This window comes from Setaria italica, chromosome II, assembly GCF_000263155.2.
Source record: "Setaria italica strain Yugu1 chromosome II, Setaria_italica_v2.0, whole genome shotgun sequence".
In the NCBI taxonomy this organism is placed as follows: Eukaryota; Viridiplantae; Streptophyta; class Magnoliopsida; order Poales; family Poaceae; genus Setaria; species Setaria italica.
Window position 1 is genome coordinate 379,728 of NC_028451.1, and position 22,204 is coordinate 401,931.

Here is a 22,204-nt window from a genome sequence, read left to right on the forward strand (position 1 = left end):
ATTCTCTTTCACCTCTTTCATCCCGCTTCTGCATGCCCCTCACCTCACGGCACTGCATGCAGCATCGACCATTGACTGACCGGACCCACTGGCGCTGGCCGGTGGACCACCGTGACTTGGGACGGCGCGCAGCCTGTGGCTCCGGGCGATCCACGGCGCGTTAGGCGAACCGGCCGGTTGACGCCAGCGCCAACGACTACTGCAGGAAACAAATTCATGTTTTTTTAAACGAACCGCACGAACATAATGCGTCAAACAGGCGCAGATCTCCGTCAGGCGTCGATCCTAGGCCGCACCTTGTAGCGGCGGGTGACCTTGCAATCCCCGGGGAACTTTATCCTCCCCACCGTCGCCGTGCTGACGTCGTAGGTGAGGACGTAATCATGCAAGAGCCAGTGGACCACGCCACCAAGGACGACCGCGACGTCGTAGTGGTCCCCCGTCGAGGCCAGGGCAACGCGGCAGACGCGGAGCCCTAGCGACGATCACCGGGCTCCACTCGCCCCCAGCGTCCGACGACACGGTCTGCACGCGGATGCACCTTGCGCATGAGCGGGCTTGGTGGAGACCGGCCAGGTCAGCGGCGAGTAGCAGGAGCAGCCGATGCCGATGCCGATGCCGTCGGCGGCTCGTACACGCACATGTCGGAATCGCTACGCCCCAGGACGACAAGCCCACCGCGGGATGTCACGGCCTCGTACTCCTGCTCCAGAAGGTCGGCGGCACGACGCCGTCCGGCGCTCTGCAGATGCGACGGACGAACGCAGGGCTGAGGATCTCGCGCCAAAAGAGCTTAGCTTGCTCGCCGCGGCGCACCAGAAGAGGGTGGCGGCGTCCGAGGACCCACATGTCGTACTAATTAATAATTAAGTCCACATGTCAACAAGATTAAGTTTGACCAAACAAAAAAAGTGGGCAGAAGCGGTCCGTACTTTATAAATAGGTATAGATTGCGCTTGCTAGGATTCAAAACTTGAGACCTCTGGTCCTGATACTATATTATTGAGTTGCATGCACTAGCCCGTTCAACCCAAAAGCTTAAGCTGATGGGGAGAGGTGGACAATTCACTTATACTCCAACAGTAGCATTCTTTTTTTTTTGAACGAATGGGCACGGGATAGTGCCTATTTCATTGAGATAGTAGATAATTACAAATTGTTACAAAAGAGTTACAAAATTCTTCCTTTTTCTAACGCGATTACTCTCTGGATAAGAAGAACGCTAAGGCTCTCGCCCCTGCTGAAATCCATGTGCCTGCTTCCTCTTTGATTTGTGCCAGTAGTGAGGTTGTGGCCATCTCTTGATGGTTGAAAATTCGCCGATTCCGCTCCTTCCAAATTTCCCATATGATCAGCAGGCCCATAGAGCAAACTCCTTTCCGAGGAACTTCGGTCCTTGTAGTCATATTCATCCACCACTCTAGAGCATTGCCGGTTGGGGGCCATTCCGAAGGTTGCAGGCTGGGTTGCGCAGCCCAAATGGTAACAAGACTCCATATTCGCTTGGTGTATCTGCATTGGGTCAGGAGATGATGTGCTGTCTCTTGTTGTACTCGGCATAAAGGGCAATCTGGTGAGTGTGGCCATCCTCATCGCGCAAGTCGATCAACTGTCCACACACGGTCCTGTAGTATCAACCACGCGAAAAATTTGCACTTGGGGGTTCCCAGCATTTCCATATTGTTTTGCTGTGCGGTGCATAAGTGGATCCTAAGAACTGTGCCTTGTATGCTGATGCCGCTGAGTATTGTCCATTTTGCGTGAATTTCCAGCAGATTGTGTCTTCCTGTCGTGCTTGTAGCCGTACTGTCGCTACTAGCCGCCATAGTGTGACGAATTCTTGTAAGTGTCGCGTTGTCAGTTCAGCATGGATGTTTATGTCCGTCACCCATCTATTGTTGTGTAAGGCCTCTGCGAGTTTTTTATGTTTCCCCCTAGATAGTTTATATATGTTAGGCGCAATGTCCTTTGGTCGAGTTCCCCGTCCCCAGGCTGAGTGCCAGAAGCTTGTTTTGCGTCCATTGCCCACTGTGATAGTTGTGCAAGCCGCGAATAAACGTTGGTCAGAGTCGTCGCATGGAATGCCCATTCCGATCCATGTTTTCCCCGGGGACTCCCACTCATGCCAAATCCATCGCAGTCTCAATGCTCTAGCAAAATTATGGAGGTTCAGCACTCCTAGTCCGCCATTTTCTTTCGGTAAGCAGGATTTGATCCAGTTGACCTTGCATTTGCCACCTGTCAGCATATTGTCTCCGGCCCAGATGAACCGTTTCCTTATTTTGTCTAGTTCTTCCAGGACTTCGCGTGGTGGTTTTAAGACAGTTAGCAGATACAAAGGTTGCGCAGAAAGCACAGCTTTGGTAAGGCAGACTCGGCCTGCTTGTGTGATGTTGCGATTGTGCCACCCAGATAGCTTCTTAGCTGCTTTGTCTATTAGGGGTTGGAAGTCCACTTTCCTTAGACGCCTTATCGCAAGTGGTAGCCCGAGGTATTTTAATGGAAAGCATGTGCGAGTGATCGGCCATTCGGAGAGGGTTTCGTCGAGGTCTACGTTATTGCAGCTGATGGGAGTCACTGTTATCTTTTGTAGATTTGTTTGGAGTCTTGTGGCCTCCCCGAATAAATTCAAGAGTTTTGTGACATTTGTGAACAGTAGCATTCTAGAGCAGCAAGGGAGAAAGAAAGTCAGTAAGAACAATAAGGTGAAGGCGAAATGAGCCCCAAAGGTCTAACATCGCGTGCGTGGATTACTGGAGTGAAAAACTGACCTTTTGCATGTTTTGAACAAGTAATCTGTCTAGAGCAGGGTACTGCTATCCTTTTCTGGTCGTTTTAATTTTTCGTTGACTAACCTAGTTTCCCAAAAATCTGCATAGCCCAAATCCGTTCTCAAATTCCGGTGTTATTTCTAGAGCAACGTGGGAGAAAGTCACTCAGAACAATTGGGTCCAAAGAAGACCCAAATGTCAAACATCGTGCGTGGACTACTCGAGTGGACTGACCCTTTTGCATGATTCGAACAAGTAATCTCTGGAACATGCATGTACTATTCTTAATTCATTAGTCATTATTTTTGTAGTATTCACCCACAGGCATTCCACGCCATTCAACAGCTTATTGTTCGCAAATCCCGGTGTCATGATATACTCTATCTTGCATATCACAAATCAAACTATATATGCTCCGATCCCACATCTGAAAGTGCTGATGGAAGCCATGTTCTTAAAGGGGCTAACAGTGTCACATCGGATGTTCGGATGCTAATTAGGAGGACTAAACATGAGCTAATTATAAAACTAATTGCAGAACCCTGTGCTAATTCACGAGACGAATCTATTAAGCCTAATTAATCCATCATTAGCAAATGGTTACTGTAGTACCATATTGTCAAATCATGGACTAATTAGGCTTAATAGATTCGTCTCGCGAATTATACTCCATCTGTGCAATTATTTTTGTAATTAACTTATATTTAATACTCCTAATTCGCATCTAAACATCCGATGTGATAGGTGTTAAATTTTAATAGGGTGTTTCCAAACATCCCGTTAAGGCTGTTAGATACTTGACACCTTGAGATGTCACTGTCTTGAAAAGTAGTTTTACAATAGTGTATAATTCTTTCCGGGTAGTTCTGCCCATCCCGTCCCATCGTCCAGCACAAACCTGTTTTAGTTGCCAGCAAAAACGTTTTCTGGCCTAGTGTGAAAGAGAGCTAGCTACCAACGATGATTCCTCCCAGAAAGAAAAGCTATGGGGATCTTTGCATTGTGTTATATTCCTATTGCGTACGTATTATATATACTAGGCTAGTTCTGCCCATGCCGTAGTACGTCCAGCCGCCTTGCATATATTTCTGCCTTCTTCACCTCTCTATCTAGCTAGCTAGTCTCTATACTTGCGCGTTGTTAGCTAGTGTTCACGCGATGCCGAGAGCTCTCGCCGCCGCCGCCGGTGGTGTTGCGTCCGCCGCCGGCTTCGGGCCGATACTTGGCGTGGCCCTACTCTCCGTCTGGGTCATCTCGCTCGCCGTCCTCCTCTGCGGCGACAGCTCGGAGGAGACCCCTGCCCAGAGGGCGGAGCGCCGGAACGCGAGAGCTTCCGGCTCTGAGGAGACGACCCATGCCCAGAGGGAGCGGCGGAAGGCGAGACCTAAAAGTTCTTCCGGTGCGGCTATTGGCGCTAATGGCTACGCTTCCGCCATGTCGTATTCTGCTGCTGCTGATGCATCAGCTGCTAATTCTAACATGATTGCTTCTTTTTCCTCTTCTAATTGTTCTGCTCCGACCTGCAGCGCACCTAGTTATTGCTAGAGAAGATCGTGCCGACTGCGTCTGCATACATACATGGGGCTGCGCTGCTTTTTCTTAATTTCTTGGTAAACAATAATAAACGTCGGTTAATCAACTTTGGATCAGGTTATCTGGTGTTACAAGTGTCTGTTTAGCCCTTACGCAAATTTAAGATTTGTTTTTTTTCTTCTTTTTTTGTGTTGTTTTTCTAGTGTATATGTTAGTGTTTTATGATGTCTTGATTATATGTTTTTGGAGCATGTATATGCTTCCTCTAATAATCATGGTTTGATGCATTTTCCGATCGAAAAAAGATGTAACGTTTCCATTGTCAAAAAAAAAGAATGCCCATATATGTCAACTGCTTTTCTGGTTCCATCGGCTGGCGTGTGCATGGGCCGTTTCCTGTGCAATGTGTATGTGTGTATAATGTCCTGTTTGGGGAGCTTAAGCTTTTCCAGAAACGCTACGTGGAGAAGCTCCCCTTGCTTCCCCAAACATCTGTACGTATAGCCCAAATCTGTTCTCAGATTCCGGTGTTATTTTTAGAGCAACGTGGGAGAAAGTCACTCAGAACAATTGGGTCCAAAGGAGACCCAAATGTCAAACATCAAACATCGATCGTGTGCGTGGACTACTGGAGTGGATTGACCTTTTTCCATGATTTGAAGAAGTAATCTCTCAGATGGAACATGTACTACTCTTAATTCATTAGTTGTTATTGTTGTAGTATTCACTCAGCTCACAGGCATTCCACGCCATTCAACAGCTTATTGTTCGCAAATCCCGGTGTCATGATGTACTCTAGCTTGCATATCACATATCAAACTATGCTTCCACATCTGAAAGTGCTGAGGGAATTGAAGCCATGTTCCAAGGCTATTAGATACTTGACACCTTGAGATGTGATGTAAAAAAATATTTTATGTTTTACAATAGTCGTATAATTTTTTCCAGCTCCCAAGTATAACACAGCAAAAAAAAAAAAATGAGTCAAAGTTGCATTTTGGAGATCATGTTGATATCCAGAAAGTCACTTATTTGATGTTTCTGGAGAGAGTATATATGTCACACCCTGAAATTTTCGAATTTCAGTATGTGATTAAAAAGAAAAAAACAATAATTTTCCCATAATTTTAAAAAAATTTCAACATTTAGTTTTCTTTACAGGAAATTTCGTATATGAAAAATAATTGTTTGTTTTTCGAAATTTAATAATGTTATTCTATGTCCGTGCATTCATGTTGATACATCTTGGTATTTTCATGAGTGCAAAAGTTTCAAAAATGCATTTAGACATTGTCCAGACTCTTCTGAGAATTTTCCAACTTTTTCTGGAATTTATTCTCCTTTTCCTAGAGCTAAATCCAATTTTTGGATGGTTCTAGAATTCTTTTCACGAGCACTAAGTATTTTATTTGGACTCCTCGTGTCCCAACCTATCTCTGGTATTTTTTCTAGGATTTTTTGAGATTTCAAAGTATTTTTCATGGCTTAAATAAATTATCTAGATTTTTATTTACACGGGAAATCGATTTCTGAAAATAACCAATCCTTTTCCAATGGGCCGAGCCTTGGGCCCGACCTGCTTCGACCGGCCAAGCTACAGGCCCGCTCTAGCTCGTGAAAGCTCATTGGGGCTCGTGGCTGTGGCTCCCAGGCCAAGCCAACCATGGCCGCGGCTGACTCTCGGTGTGCGTGCCATGCATGCTAGGCAGGGCCGACCCTGGCGGGGGGCGGGGGGCGGCCGCCCTGGGCCCCCAAATCCCAGAGGCCCACCCTAGGTTCAAGTGTCAAATGAGTTAGGAATTAGGATTAGGACGGGAATAGCAACGAACGCTGAACGCAGTCACGCAACTCGTACACGTCGTGTAGGGGGCCGCCGCTAGGCAAAACTCATACGCGTCGTCTTAGGGGGCTGCCGCGGGGGCCAGCATCAAAACTCGTACGCGTTGTCCAGGGAGCCGCCAGGGGATCGCCGTCAGCAAGGGCCGCCGCCAGGAATCATAAGGATTATCCAAATCGCAATTAAAACTCCGATCGCCGCTAGGGCCGCCGCCGCGTCGTGCGCATCAACGACTGGTTGTTGGACTGCGTCTGCGCCATCATCCAGGTACGGTACTCATCGCTGTATACACGCGCGCGAACAACCCGGCGGCCCGGCGATTGCTGTTCCTGACCACTCTGCGGCGACCAATCGGCTTGTTGCTTGCGGACCTTACGGTTGGTGCCAATTCGCTTCTGTGACCAGGTGATTCGATTGCCAATTCCTCAATTCTCCGTACCATTAATTATTAATTTACTATCACAAATTATTTAATCTCAACTGATTTATAATTATTATGTATTTATAATAATTTTAGTACCGTAACATTTGATAGGTATAAATATCGAGAAATGTTAGAAGAAACTTTTAAGGTAATATGTATAAATAATTTGATATGAATATTGCTTTTAGATATATTTAAATATTTATTGGTAACATTTTATATATACTTGTTATAATGTTTATATTAAAGGCTCCGAGTTTTACTTTCGCCCTGGGCCTCCCAAATCTCAGGACCGGCCCTGATGCTAGGGCGCGTCTTGTGCGCTGTGCCCCAGCGCTGTGACTCCCTGCCCCAGTGCTGCGACTCCCTGCTGCCAGTTCCCATCGCTGCCGCCGTGAGGAGCTTCGCTGAGCCAAGTGCCTCCGCTAGTTTCCACTCGCCCGATTCGTCGTCGAGGAGCACCAGGACGAGCTCCGCGAGATCCAGCCGCACTCCCACCGCCGTTCGTCGTTGTTAGCTCGCTGTTGGAACGCTGCCGCCGCGTGGAGCCCGAGCTGCCGCCACCCCCAAATTCCGATCGTTGCCATCGTCCTCCACCGCCGGTGAGCGCATCCGCAATCTCCCCTTGACCTCCTCTCTATCCATCGCGCTGCTTCCCCTCACCATAGCTGGCTAGAGCGCCACCTATTTTGGCCGGCCGAGTCGCCATCCACCATGGGAGCAAGCTCATGGAGCTTTTCAAGTAACACACCGTCCTCCAAAGCCACACCACCCAGCTTTTTCGAGGGGCGGGCACGCGTACATATAGCACCCTACTTACACTTTCGTCATCGCTTCGTGTAAAAGGGTTAACCCGAAGATGCTATGGCTGGTTGAGAAAGGCTTATAAGTTGGCTCCACCCTTGCTCAACTAGCAAGGTGGTATTAAACATGCGCACCTGCGCTCGTAGGCTACACTGGACCAACCAAATTGGGTCGGGTGTCACAGAGTAATTAATTGAATATTAATTAGAAGGCCAACAAACACTTTGTGTATATATATATGGTCCGCACCTAACCTTTAACTCACAATCTGCACAGTTGTTACCTGGTAGGCTGGTAACGAAATTAATGTTTCAGTTAACTGAGGTATGTTGTTTTACTAAACTTCTTTGGCTTGTACAGCTTAACTTCGAAAGATAATGGCTCGGCCTGTTTAGAACGATGAAGGGAAAAGATACAGTAGTAGGAACACGCATCCCAACTTTTAACTTTTGAGCACTTGTCGATCAAAATATGATATGGCGGTTGTGGTAAGTTCCTTCTGAAGTATTTGAATGCTGTGGCATATACATGACATGGTGGTTGTGGTAAGTTCCTTCTGAACACTGCACTCCTACAGGAAGTTACTCTACAATGAAGAAACGATGACCAGGGTGTGCATTTCATTATGTGAAGGCATACATGAATAGTTTGTTTGACAAAGTCTCTCCTTAAATTTGAACAAGACTAGAAAAGGGGGGAACAAGGAATTCATGGAGATTACGAACCACATGTTTCAGGGTAGCTATGCAGTAGTTGGTGATGCCTGTGGCCTCTGGGTCAAGATCCGTACCTTTCTCAGCTGGTAGTGCTATTGCTTGACAATGATAGATAGGAAATGTGAATCAGTCTATGGAAAAAGAAGTTCCAAGAGTCAGAGATGAAACAACCCGTGCATGGACTATTGTATTGGACCGATCTTCTGCATGTCTTGAACTTGAACTAGTAATCACTCTCTCGCTCGCTCTCACTTGCATTTAATAACTCCCTGATCCCTCAGAGTCTTAAGTAATAGACATCTCATGTTGTTGCTCCAAAGCTCCCTTTCGTTCTCTCCACCGCCTGCTGGGTTATCTTCCTGAGGAGAGATCCCTAATGGAGAGTTTTCTTTCTGCTGTCCTGGGTGAGCTGGCCTCTAGATTCATAAATTTCTTCATCAGCAGAAGCTCCAAGCCGAAGGTGCTGGAGGTCGAGGACAGACTGAAAAGGGCTCTCCTCAGGGCTCAGGTAATCATCGACGAGGCCACAGGACGGCACATCACAAACCAAGCTATGCTCCAACAGCTGGACATGCTGAGGAATGCCATGCACCAGGGCTGTTACATGCTAGACACCTTCAGATACCAATATCATGGTGTGGAGGACGCCAAAGATCAGGTTGTGAGTCATTCTCTATCTCTCTCTAAAGTAAGTTCTCTGAAAGGAATTGGTTCTTCCAATAGAAAGACGCTGCTCTTAGAACAATTGCAAGAGGCCCTTGAGAATTTGAGTTCTATGGTCCTTGATGTGAAAGAGTTGGTTGTGATCCTGCTGAGCTATCCTCGCCTGAACTGCCAGCCTTATAGCATGCATCTCCAGCTGAGCAACTGCATGTTTGGCCGCCAGATGGAATCTGAACTTGTGATCAACTTCCTGTTGCACACACAGCGTCATGGTTCTGAAGAACTGGACGTCCTGCCAATTGTTGGCCCTGGCAAAGTTGGCAAGAGCACCCTTGTTGCTCATGTTTGCAAGAATGAAAGGGTTCGTGATCATTTCTCAGAAATCTTGTTCTTGCGCGACCATGATTTTACAGATGATAACCTCTCTATATTCAGAGGATGTGCAACAAGACAACAAAATCGCACATCGAACTCGAATAAAGATAGGGGATGGCTAGTTGTTGTTGACTTAGTTGGTGATCTTAATGAAGATGCATGGAATGTGTTATATTCTTCTTGTAAACAGCGAATTCCAAGCACCAGTAAAATCATAATTGCAAGCCGATCTGCCAAGATCACGAAGTTTGCAACAACACATGCTCTAAATTTGAAGCATCTGTCCGGTGAAGCGTTCTGGTATTTCTTCAAGACAGTTACATTTGGAAGCATAGATCCCAGGATGCACCCGAGGTTTGTGCATGTGGCGATGGAGATAGCCAATATGTTGGACAGAGGCATCATTGCTGCGAACATGGTCGCTCGTCTGCTAAGGGACAATTTTGACATCCACTTTTGGTGCAAGGTTCTAGCCTTCTGGAGAGGGCTCGTAGAGAAGCATGTGTCCAAATTCGGTGTTCATCCATCTCATCTGATTAACCAGAATAAACCTGTCCATCTTGGAAGATTGGCTACACCTTTTGAAGATCTTATATTTTATTGTGAGCATCAAATCTCTTCACAAGAGGATTTTCCAAAGATAAGATTAGAAGATGTGATGTACGGAAGTGTTACGGCTCTTGGGAAATTGGAGCTCCTTGCATGGATTTCTCCAATACCGCCCTACTATAGATATTATGTTACTTGTGAGGTGCGAGAGTTAAAACGTAGACCTGCCAAGAGGAAACGTTCCATAGAAAATGGAAAGACTCTTTGTTAATTAGATGCATTGTCAGGAATATCTTTGTATGTTTTGGTAGGGTGTCACAAGTTACAGCATAATAGTAATGTCACAGGTTGCAACATTGTGTAACCGTACTTCAACTACCTTTAGTTTTTCACTAGTCCATCAACCCGTGCTCCCGCACGGGTTAATTTTTTAGAAGCTATTGTATTTGAAAATTATTTAGAAATTAAACTCCTAGCTAATAATCAAAATTGATTACCTACTACTCTCTTAATTTTTTCAATATGTCGACATAATACTTATATAGATATGTACCTATCTTTGTCCAATTGTGATTGATTTTTAATTAATAATTACTCTTTGCACCTTTTCATCCATATTCATACTTTTTCCATTTTATATCGCACCTCCAATCCTCCATACATAATGTTTAGCATACAAATCAATATTTTTCATCGATTCCTCACATATATTTATAAATGGTCTAAATGGTGACACTCAACATGTGAATATACTTTAACTTAGTATTTTTATATTAATAATGACATAAATAGGTAATTTAGAATCATATATTAGTTTATTTTTGACATTTATGTATGATGCACATGAAGATAATTAGATTAAGATTTAGATGTTTAATTTAGGTTATTTTTAATAAAAACTTACATGGGTAATATAGATAAAATTTTAGAATGACATTTTAATTATGCTTTATAATGATATGTATTAGTAAATTGGATGAAGATTATGGGATTACTTTAGATTATTTTTTATAATAGTTGAGCTCGGTAATTTAGATATAGGTTTAGAGCTCATTTTTGAATATTTTCACAATAATAGTGGTGGGTAACTTTTTAGAAAATATAATAGATCAATGGCTATGATTATTAGAGTTTACATGATTGGTGTTTGATGTTTTTGATTTTTATGAGAATTTGTCTCTTTTTTTCTAGCTTGTCTCATGGGAACTAATGCGGAGTCTCCAATGGAAAAAAATGGGACTACATTGCTAAAAAATATTACCATAAGCTACCTCTCGTTTGTTAAATATTCAAACACAATAGATATATACTTATTATCTTCATCCAATTGTGATAGATTTTAGTTAGTAATTACTTTATAATAGTTTCATCCACATTTATAATCTTTAACTTTTCACTTTGTATCACAGGTATTCGCTTGAATTTGTTTAATGAATCCTAAGTTTGTGATACAATTTTAACATAGAAATCTATATTCTCATCACTTCCTCTATATCTTTATAAATGGTGACACATTATGTGTATAGACCTTAATTATTATATCATATACCAATAGTGCAAGATATAGACGATTTAGAATCATATATTGATGTATATTTTAGTTAAGGTTATTTGATTCAAACGTAGGGTTATCATGTTATTTTTAATAATGGCATGTGTGGGTAATATAGATGCAAATTTAACAGGTTACTTTAAAATAGCGGTGGGCAATTTGGTTGCAAATTAGGGGATTATTTTAAATATTGTTTATAATGGTATAAGTGGGTAATTTTGATGAAGATTAGGGGGTTACTTTAGTTTATTTTATATAATGGCAGAGGTGGGTAATTTATATATAGATTTAGGGGGTTACTTTATGCTATTTTCATAATGGTATAGGTGGGTAATTTTTTAGAAAACATGATAGATTTAATGGCTATGATGATTTGAATCTATCGATCGATGGTCGGATATTTTGCTTTTTTGTGAGAATTTCTAGGATTTCTTTCTTTTTCTAGAGTGTCCACCTAGGTGGCTTCACTTGAAGGCTTCAAAAGGAGCCTTCAATTAGTAATAGTAAGATGTGCAAAGTGTTTACTAGCTATTAACATTTAACAGAATAATGCATGATGCTGAGGCATATATTCTTCATGATATGATGAATCGCTTGTCATTGTGTTACTCCAGGAATATAGTATAACTTACCAGCCCGATAATATGGGCATCAGGGCGTTGATATTTTGTTTCCTTTATGTTTTCAATTAAGCCCTTCATACCATTCTGTGAGCAGAGGTTCAAGATCGGTGATTCGTCAGTGCAGCTGCCGCAGCGTGCCCTGTGTTGGCTTATCTGTCATATTCACCATTGCCGGTGATCCTCCGCTGTTCAGCAGGGGCACGCTGAACAAGTCCAAGCTGCATTCAAGCAATCTGCACTACTTGAAATTTGACCTCTCATCCCTAGCATTTGTACCGATCACATTTGGACCCGGTACTAATGTTAACTTTAGTACCGGATACAATTTTGGGAGTCCCCGGAGGCCCTCTGGTACGGGATGGGGGCTCCATCCGGCACCAGGTGTCACCCTCTACCTCTAGTACCGGTTGGAGCCTCTAACAAGTACTGGAGGGCTTCCCGACACATCGATCGTAAAACTTAGAACTTTTTGCACCCCGGCCCTCCCTTTATCCTTCCTTTCCCATCTGTCTTCCCTATCTCTATCCTCTCCGCCTCCCCCTTCTGTCTCCTCTCTCCCTATATCTCTCTTGATCCTTCCTCTTCCTCCTTGTGTCGGCCGCCCCCTTCCTTGCCTCCCCTCCCCTCCCCCCTCTGCCTCACCGGTGGTGAGGAGCAGCGGTGGGGCAAGGTGAGGAGTAGTGGTGGGGAGTGGAGTGGCGGAGGAGCATATCTGTGGCGGAGGAGTGGAGAGCGGCGGGGCGGAGGGTGAAGGAGGAGGGGGCGGCGGGGAGGGCGGAGGAGGAGGGGGCGGCGGGGTGGAAGGGGTAGAGGAGGAGGAGGAGGCGCCGACTCTTCAGGCAGCAACGCCAAAGATAATGGCTCGGCCTGTTTAGAATGATGAGGGGAAAAGATACAGTAGTCGGAACACGCATAGCAACTTTTGACTTTTGAGCACTTGTTGATCAAAATATGGTATGTTGGTAAGTTTCTTCGGAAGTAGTTGACTGCTGTGGCATCTCCATTTTGAACACTGCACTCGTGCAGGAAGGTACTACAACGGATAAACGATGACCAGGGTGTGCATTTCATTATGTGAAGGGATACATGAATAATTTGTTTGACAGAGTCTCTCCTTAAATTTGAACAAGACTAGAAAACTGGGGGGGGGGGGGGGGGTGATAAGGAATTCATGGAGGTACAGAGAACCCCATGTTTCAGGGCAGCTTTGCAGTAGTTGGTGATTCCTGTGACCTCTGGGTGAGGATCTGTACCTTTCTCAGCTGGTAGTGGCGTAGTGCTATTGCTTGACAATGATAGATAGGAAATGTGAATCAGTCTACGGAAAAAGAAGTTCCAAGGGTCAGATATGAAACATCCCTTAGAGTCTTAAGTAATAGACATCTCATGTTGTTCCTCCAAAGCTCCTTTTCATTCCCTGCACCACCTGCTGGGTTATCTTCTCGAGGAAATTAGATCCCTAATGGAGAGTTTTCTTTCTGCTGTCCTGGGTGAGCTGGCCTCTAGATCCATAAATTTCTTCATCAGCAGAAGCTCCAAGCCGAAGGTGATGGAGGTCGAGGACACACTGAAAAGGGCTCTCCTCATGGCTCAGGTAATCGTCAACGAGGCCACAGGACGGAACATCACAAACCAAGCTATGCTCCAGCAGCTGGACATGCTGAGAGATGCCATGTACCAAGGCTGTTACAAACTTGACGCCTTCAGATACCAATATCACGATGAGGAAGATGCCAAAGATCAGGTTGTGAGTCATTCTTCTTCTCGGTTGAAACTAAATTCCTTCTGAAGTATTTGAATGCTGTGGCATACATGACATGGTGGTTGTGGTAAGTTCCTTCTGAACACTGCACTCCTACAGGAAGGTACTACAATGAAGAAACGATGACCAGGGTGTGCATTATATTTCATTATGTCAAGGCATACATGCATAGTTTGTTTGACAAAGTCTCTCCTTAAATTTGAAACCACATGTTTCAGGGCAGCTTTGCAGTAGTTGGTGATGGCTCCGGCCTCTGGGTCAAGATCTGTACCTTTCTCAGCTGGTAGTGCTATTGATTGACAATGATGGATAGGGAATGTGAAGCAGGCTAAGGAAAAAGGAGTGCCAAGGGTCAAAGATGAAACAATCTCGTGCATGGACTACTGTATTGGACCGACCTTGATCTCCTTGGAGTCTTAAGTTAGAGACATCTCATGTTGTTGCTCCAAAGCTCCTTTTCATTCACACAACCACCTGCTGGGGTTATCTTCCTGAGGAGAGATCCCTAATGGAGAGTTTTCTTTCTGCTGTCCTGGGTGAGCTGGCCTCTAGATCCATAAATTTCTTCATCAGCAGAAGCTCCAAGCCGAAGGTGCTGGAGGTCGAGGACAGACTGAAAAGGGCTCTCCTCAGGGCTCAGGTAATCGTCAATGAGGCCACAGGACGGAACATCACAAACCAAGCTATGCTCCAGCAGCTGGACATGCTGAGAAATGCCATGCACCAGGGATGTTACATGCTTGACACCTTCAGATACCAATATCATGGTGTGGAGGATGCCAAAGATCACGTTGTGAGTCATTCTCTGTCTCCCTCTAAACTAAGTTCTCTGAAAGGAATTGGTTCTTTCAATAGAAAGACGCTGCTCTTAGAAAAATTGCAAGAGGCCCTTGACAATTTGAGTTTTATGATCCTTGATGTGAAAGAGTTGGTTGTGATCTTGCTGAGCTATCCTCGCCGGTACCGCCAACCTTACAGCATGCATTTCCTGCTGGGCAACTGCATGTTTGGCCGCCAGATGGAGTCAGAACTTGTCATCAACTTCCTCTTGCACACACAGCGTGATGGTTCTAAAGAATTGGAGGTCCTGCCAATTGTTGGTCCTTGTTTAGTGGGCAAGAGCACCCTTGTTGCTCATGTTTGCGAGGATGAAAGAATCCGCGATCACTTCTCAGAAATCCTGTTCTTACACGGCCATGATTTCACAGGTGATGATCTCGCTGCGTTAAGAGAAGGACGACATGCAATGGAATATCAAAACCATGTAAACTTGAACGGAGATAGAAGATTACTGGTTGTTGTTGAGTTAGTTGGTGACCTCAACAAAGACGCCTGGAACAGATTGTACTCTGCTATGCAGCATGTGCCAAGCGGTAGTAAGATCATAGTCACAAGCCGGTCCGACAAGATTACGAAGCTTGGAACAACACAGGCACTAAGGATGAAGTATCTGTCATGTGAAGCATACTGGTGTTTCTTCAAGACCCTCACATTTGGAAGCACAGATCCCGAGATGCACCCGAGGTTTGCACACCTGGCCATGGAGATAGCCAGGATGTTGAACGGATGCCTCATCGGTGCAAACATGACCTCTTGTATGCTGAGGGACAACTTTGACATCCGCTTTTGGTGTAAGGTTCTGGCATTCTTGAGAGGGCTCATGCAGAAGCATGTCTCCAGATTTGGTGGGCATCCATTTGAAGTCATGAACCAGAATAGACCCGCTCATCTTCGGAGGATGGCTGCACCTTCTGAAGACTTGGTGCTTTATCATCTGCACCAGCACCCTTCACAGGAGGAGGTTCCAGAGATCAAAATCCTAGATGTGCTATATGGAAGCGTTAAGCCTCGCGGAAAATTTGATGTCCTAGTGTGGAGGTCTCGCATACCGCCCTACTATAGCTATTCCAATACTTGCGAGATCCGAGAGCTAAAAGTTACAGGTGCCAAGAGGAAGCGTGTGTAAAGTACTAGTGCATCATTGAGTTTGATCTCTGCCCTTCTCTTCTGACTTAATGTATGATTGACGGTGTCGATTATCGAACATGTGGTAGCCTACTAGCCTGTGTACATCGAACAGTTTGTCATTTCAAGTTTGTCAGGAGGAAATTGAATTGTCCATATAGTATACAATGCCAAGATTTTACAGGAGACTGAACACACACCGTTGCTTTGGGCACCATGGCCTCCTTTGCAGCAGAACCTGCAGGATATCGCCTCTGCAAGAGACAAGCCATCTACAGGATGGCAGAGACGGAAATTTCGCTTTCCCTTGTCAGTCCCCTTCGTCTTCCTCTCAACACTCTCAACACCCTGTCCGGCGGCCGGTTCAGGTCCTCAATTCACCATGTCCGGTTGCCCAACAAAAACTACAGAGTGCTGGTGCAAAACGAACTCTCTCTCTCTCTCTCTCTCAGTCTCTCTGCTGCTATAGTCTGAGCTAGGCGATGAGTGGGGTGGGGTCCGCGCTTCCGGCCGGGACAGAAGCCGGCGGTGGCGCCGGTGCGACGGCCGGAGAAGGAACCGACAAGGGGGGAGGCAGAGCCAAACCAGGGGGCTCTCCCCCCTCGGATTCACGCCCCTTCTGCTGTCTCCGGCCTAGCGCTCGGGCCGCTCGAGGCCCTAGCTCCTCCGCGGCGGCTGGCTTGAGACGGCGAGGGAGCTCTGGGCCACCGTGGGCCATGGGCGGGCAGCTCTGCTCGCCGTCGCACCGCAACAACAGGCTGCGCCCTGCCTGCACATCTCTGCCTCCAGGTATTCGTCCATACTCTGAACTCCTTTTTGCCCCTGTTCTGAAATCCAATCTGAAGCTTGGCTCTGCAATTTTGTTGCCATTGACTCAGAATTGATTCTTTGTAGTCGATCCGATTACTCTGATTTGCGATATGATAGCTGAAAATAACATAAATTCGTTTAGGAATGCACTGATGACTGCTTCATTTTTTTTCGTACCTGCCAAAGAAATTGTTCCAATAAATCCTGTCTGCAAGGCTTGGAATGGAGACTGATACCTTGGAGATCTCAAGTACCTCTGTATTATAGCAGTGTAGCTACTTGGTTTGCTCTCAGAGTCAAGAAGAAACTGTTGCTTGTATTCATCATGTCATAGTTCTTCAGTGACCAAATATGCACTTTTCATCATACTACCATATTTAATTTTTGAGAATGGAAAATACTACTATTACAAGATGGTGTAATGGGTCAAAAATTGACTCAGAGGAGTTATATAATGTAGAGCCCCTCTCCTTCTGTCGTGGTGGATGGTCTTCGTTTTTCTTTGACTAAGCCTGCCACACAGCTGTCTGTAGAAGACTAGTAAAGCTTTTGCAGCTATGGTCCACATCTTTTGAAGCTGGACTCCACATGAGTTGGTACTGCAATGGAGAAGGGAGGAAAATGGGCTTTTCATCATGTAAAAACTGAGGTTGTGTTTGATCAAGTCTCTCCTCAATTTGATCAAGATCGGAAAAAGGGAGGAAACTAAGGAACTAATGATGGTGATGGCTCACTAAGCATGGGCTCCAGAGTCAAGAGCTGAGGTGGTACTGGCAGTATGTCTTGACCACGTGGGAGAGGAAAAGCCAATCAGAACAACAAGGCGAAGACAAAAGAAGTTCGGAAGGTCAAAGCTTTAGTATAACTGCAGAAAGAAGTTCGTGCCATTCCAGAAGCGTTGTTCATTCTCACATCCACCTCTTGGATTTCTCTTCCAGAGAGAGTCCCCAAATGGACATTCTCCTTTCTGCAGTTCTGGGCGAGCTGACAACTAGATCAATAAACTTCTTCATCAAAAAAACCTCAAGCCCAAGGCACTGGACGTGGAGGATCGCCTCCATATGATCCTACTCCGGGCACAGGTCATCATTGATGAGGCCATGGGACGCCAGATCACAAACCAATCTGTTCTCCAGCAGCTGGATATGATCAGAGACGCCATGTACCGAGGCTGTTACACCCTCGACACCTTCAGATACCAAGTTCACATCAAAGAGGAGGCTAAAGGTCATCTTTTGACTCACTCTTTGTCTCTATCCAAAATAAATTCTCTACAAGGTTTGTGTTCGTCCAGAAAAAACCCACAGATTTTGAGACAGCTAAACAAGTCTCTTGATGATTTAAGCTCCATGATCCTTGATGCGCAAGAGCTAGTCGTGTTCTTGGCAAGCTATCCTCGCCTGTACCGCCAACCTTATAGCATGCATCTCGTTCTGGGCAACTGCATGTTTGGCCGTCAGATGGAAACTGAATTTGTCATAAACTTCCTCTTGCACACACAACCTCATGGTTCTAAAGAACTGGAGATCCTGCCGATTGTTGGTCCCGGTAAAGTCGGCAAGACCACCCTTGTTGCTCATGTTTGCGAGGATGAAAGAATCCGTGATCGTTTCTCAGAAATCTTGTTCTTGCGGGACCATGATTTCACAGGTCTTGACGACCTCGCTACAGTTAGAGAAGGATATGCAATGGAATATAAAAACTGTGTGTCAAACTCAAACAAAGATGGAAGATTGCTAGTTGTTGTTGAGTTAGTTGGCGATCTAAATGAAGATGCATGGAATAGGTTGTATTCTGCTGATACACGGGATGTGCCAAGCGGCACTAAAATCATAGTCACAAGCCAGTCTAACAAGATTATCAAGTTTGGAACAACACGGGCACTAAGTATGAATTATCTATCCCATGAAGCGTACTGGTATTTCTTCAAGACGCTCACGTTTGGAAGCACAGATCCCAAGATGCACCCAAGGCTTGCATGCTTGGCCATGGAGATAGCCAGGATGGTAAAAGGATGCTTCATTGGTGGGAACATCTATGCTTGTTTGTTGAGGGACAACTTTGACATCGAGATGTGGTGCAAGGTTTTGACCTTCTTGAGAGGGCAAATCAACGAGAACACCTCCAACTTTGGTGGGCATCCATTTGATCTTGTAAACCAGAAAAGACCTGCATATCTTGGGAGAATGGTTACACCTTCTCAATACATTGTGCTTCATTATGAGAATGAATACTCTAAACAAGAGGATCTACCAAAGATAAAACTCCAAGATGTCTTGTATGGAAGCATTAAGGCTCAAGGGAAAGTCGAGATCCTAGGATGGAGGTCTAGGATACCGCCCTACCATAGTTTTGTGGATATTTGTGAGATTCAAGAGGTAAAAACTACCTCTAGCAAGAGGAAGCGTTCTGTACAAAAGAGTCACAATTAGCTAAACTCTCTATTGCTAAGCTTACATAGAAAGATATGTGAATATGCTTTGATAGGAACATATGTGAATATGTTTTGATAGGGAGTTACAACATTGTCATGCTCTAGTACTACCTTATCATGTATAAAGTTTGTTTACTGTTAGCAGAATATTACCTTGTGTTGAGGCATGGATTTCCATGGTATAATGAGAGCCTGTTTGGGATTGCTCCACTCCGAAAAAAAAACAGCTCCACTCGATGAACTCCACCTTTTTGTAGCTCCACTCCACCAACTCACAGCATACACATCCAAACATGAATTGGTATTTGTCACCTCGTTCGATTCCAAGTGGCAATTTCATCCACATCCAAACAACAGATTTGGTATTGTAACACATTTCCAATATGAGTCTGCTTTGAGCCCTCCAATATCTATATCCAAACAGACTCTACGTGTTTTACTCTTCAGAGAAATTGATGACCTGACGTCCTAACCTTTGTCCTTCTCTTTGGAGAAAGACCATATATTGTGGAGGCGATCCTCCGCGTCTGGTGCCGTTTGTCTGTAATAAGTCAGGACTGCAGAAAGAAAAGAAAATCTCCATTTGGGGACACTCTTTCTTTTTCAGGAAAATACCAGCAGGTGGACGAGAGGAGGACAGAAAGGATACTGGGTCAGTCAAGTCAACTCCAGTGGTCTAAGTCACCTACCAGCTGAGAAAGGTAACACCTCTTGACTCTCGAAGTTGGAAAAATGACTCTCAAATGTTGACTAATTAATGATCATGAAGGTAATGGTCATTGTGAGTTTGACAAGTTCTCCTGAAGTAGCTGACAGCAGCTTTTCCACGTTGCAGGCTGGAAGCTGGACTCCATATGAGTTGGTACTGCAATGGAGAAGGTAGGGAAATGGGCTTTTCATCATGTGAAAACAGAAGTCGTGTTTGATCAAGTCTCTCATCAATTTGATTAAAACCAGAAAAAGGGAGGAAACTAAGGAACTAATGATGGTGATGGCTCACTAAGCATAGGCTCCAAAGTCAAGAGCTGAGGCGTGGTACTGGCAGTAAGGAAAAGCCAATCAGAACAACCAGGCCTTCGTGATCATCATGGTATTAGACGAAACACTGTTTTTGTCTTACAAAGGTTGATGTGGAACACGTTCGCAAAATCTTTTGCCCGTCTTCCAAGATATTTCCAACACGTGTGAAAGGCTTAGTCAAACAAAAGAATGAAGACCATGCACCACCTGAAAGGGAGAGACTACATTATATAACTCCTCTCAGCTTTGTTTGATCCCCAAACCACCTTGCAACCGTGTTATTTCCCAAAATGGAGACGATCATCTCCGTCGTCATGGGTGAACTTGTTACTAGATCAATCTCCTTCTTGATTGACAGATACTTGAAGCCTGCAGCATCATCGAAGGGGAAGAACAGAGAGAGGTTGCAATGGATGCTTATGCGTGTTCGTGTCACTGTCGAGGAGGCAGAGGTGAGGCGCATCACAAACGAAGCAATGCTTCAGCAACTGAAAATGCTAAAAGAAGTGATGTACCGAGGTTTCTACATGCTAGACACCTTCATACTGCAAGCCCAAGAAGAAGAGAAGGGCAGTGACCATGGTGCGAGCCGCTCCTTATCCTTGTCTAAATTCAGTCCTGCTAAGCGTGTTCGTTTCTCTTGCAGAAGTAAATCTGACATAAACACGATAGAAGATACGCTTGAATGTGTAGAGATGGCCATTGCCAGTATGAGTGAGTTTGTTATTTTCCTGAGAAACTACCCTCCTATGTTTCGCCAGCCATATAGCGCATATCTGTTTATTGAAAACTGCATGTTTGGTCGCCAAGTGGAGATGGAACGGGTCATTAACTTCTTGCTGCATGAAGGACCTCCTGTTGATGGAAAAATTGGCGTCCTACCAATTGTTGGTCCAGGAAAAGTTGGAAAAACTACTCTTGTTGAGCATGTTTGCCGCGACGAAAGGGTGCATAATCACTTTTTTCGTATTATTCTCTTAAACGATTATGATTTCAGAGAAGAACGGCAGTGTTCCTTAAGAGATCAAGGCAGAATCAAATATCAAAATGATCACTCAAATGAAGAAATATTTCTGGTTATTGTTGAATTAGTTGGGACTGTGGATGAGAGTGCATGGAGAAGATTGCACTCTGCTTATCAAAGTAGTGTTTCAACCCGCAGTAAAATTATAGTCACAAGCCGGTCAAAGGATATCATAAACTTTGGAACAATGCAAGCTCTTAGCTTGAACTTTTTGTCACAAGAAGCATATCGGTACTCCTTCAAGGCACTTCTATTTGGAAGTGCAGACCCTGAAGAGCAACCAAAGTTAGCATCCATAGCAGTGACAATACTTGATGAGTACTTTGACCAAGGCATATATACACCGTTCGCTGGGCCTTTCATAAATTTAAACAACTTAGCTAAACTGTTAAAGGCTATTCCTGGTGCTCATAATTGGCAGAAGGTTCTTGAATGCATCAGCGAGAACAGGCGGCAAAATGAAATTTTATCTAGAAGAAGCCTAAGTGATTTTGGAATGGAAAATGATTGTATATTTCTTCGCAGAGTAACTGAAACTATTCAATATTGTGTTGTTCATAACCAATATCGGATAGGGCTTGACGGTGAAGAGGTTCCCAACATAACTATGACAGATATTGCTTCTATGAAGTTTCCGCCTCGTGGAAAATTTGAGGTACTACTTTGGAAATCCCACTTGCCACCATATCACAAACATATACATAGTTGCGAGATTTTTGAGTTTGAGGGCTATGTTATCAGGGATAAGGAGGGTCGGAAGAGGAAAAATCTGAGTTAGTTCTACTACTGGATAACACTCTGTACATGTGAATCAATCATAATGTGATTCATGTTTTTCTCTCAAATGTAGGTACTGTACTGTAGGGTGTAATTGTAGGTTATAAGTGTGCATTTTTTTCTACTTCCTTACCTACCTTTGTTAAGATAATGGAATGACTGATTCAATAGTTTTTGTTAAGTTTACCGTGGGCCACATCTATCTACTGAATCTTTTCTTGTTAAATGCTATGGAACGACCGTCCGGAGCTGGAAACAAATCGGACGCGCACGTGGCATCACATCCTCCACAAATTTCCACTGCATATTTCTGTCCACTCATTGCTTCCACCGCACATCTATCTACTACTGCCCCAAGCATACCTATGTACTACTACTCTCCCTTCTCTCATACCTTATCTCTTCTCCAAACATGCAACGATAATCCACCACCAAACCACCATGGTCGCCGTCTGTTGACCTACGTGCTACTCTTGCTTCAATGCCGGCAGCCACGCACACTACTGTTCCCGCTTCTCACGCAGTAGCGCCAGCCATCGCGCAAGAGTGCTGCTCCTTCAATCCC

At 44.7% G+C, this 22,204-nt stretch overlaps 4 protein-coding genes across 4 annotated transcripts; all 4 read left to right on the forward strand.

Annotated features, from left to right (window-relative positions):
* Positions 1-8,437: 8,437 nt before the first annotated feature.
* Positions 8,438-10,042, forward strand: LOC101770903. Its single transcript, XM_012843501.3, has one exon. The coding sequence runs from the start codon at positions 8,462-8,464 to the stop codon at positions 9,941-9,943; it is 1,482 nt and encodes a 493-aa protein (XP_012698955.1). The 5' UTR covers positions 8,438-8,461; the 3' UTR covers positions 9,944-10,042.
* A 3,953-nt stretch (positions 10,043-13,995) lies between these two features.
* LOC101771297 (putative disease resistance protein At3g14460) lies at positions 13,996-15,605 on the forward strand. Its single transcript, XM_022823956.1, has one exon. It carries the CDS (start codon positions 14,118-14,120, stop codon positions 15,573-15,575), a length of 1,458 nt encoding a protein of 485 aa, XP_022679691.1. The 5' UTR covers positions 13,996-14,117; the 3' UTR covers positions 15,576-15,605.
* A 1,812-nt stretch (positions 15,606-17,417) lies between these two features.
* On the forward strand, positions 17,418-18,965 carry LOC111256250. The gene has a single exon (XM_022823957.1). It carries the CDS (start codon positions 17,446-17,448, stop codon positions 18,814-18,816), a length of 1,371 nt encoding a protein of 456 aa, XP_022679692.1. The 5' UTR covers positions 17,418-17,445; the 3' UTR covers positions 18,817-18,965.
* Positions 18,966-19,084: 119 nt separating this feature from the next.
* LOC111256249 (putative disease resistance protein RGA3) lies at positions 19,085-21,827 on the forward strand. The gene is made up of 2 exons (XM_022823955.1): positions 19,085-19,519; positions 19,654-21,827. Exon 2 carries the CDS (start codon positions 20,129-20,131, stop codon positions 21,638-21,640), a length of 1,512 nt encoding a protein of 503 aa, XP_022679690.1. The 5' UTR covers positions 19,085-19,519; positions 19,654-20,128; the 3' UTR covers positions 21,641-21,827.
* Positions 21,828-22,204: the final 377 nt, after the last annotated feature.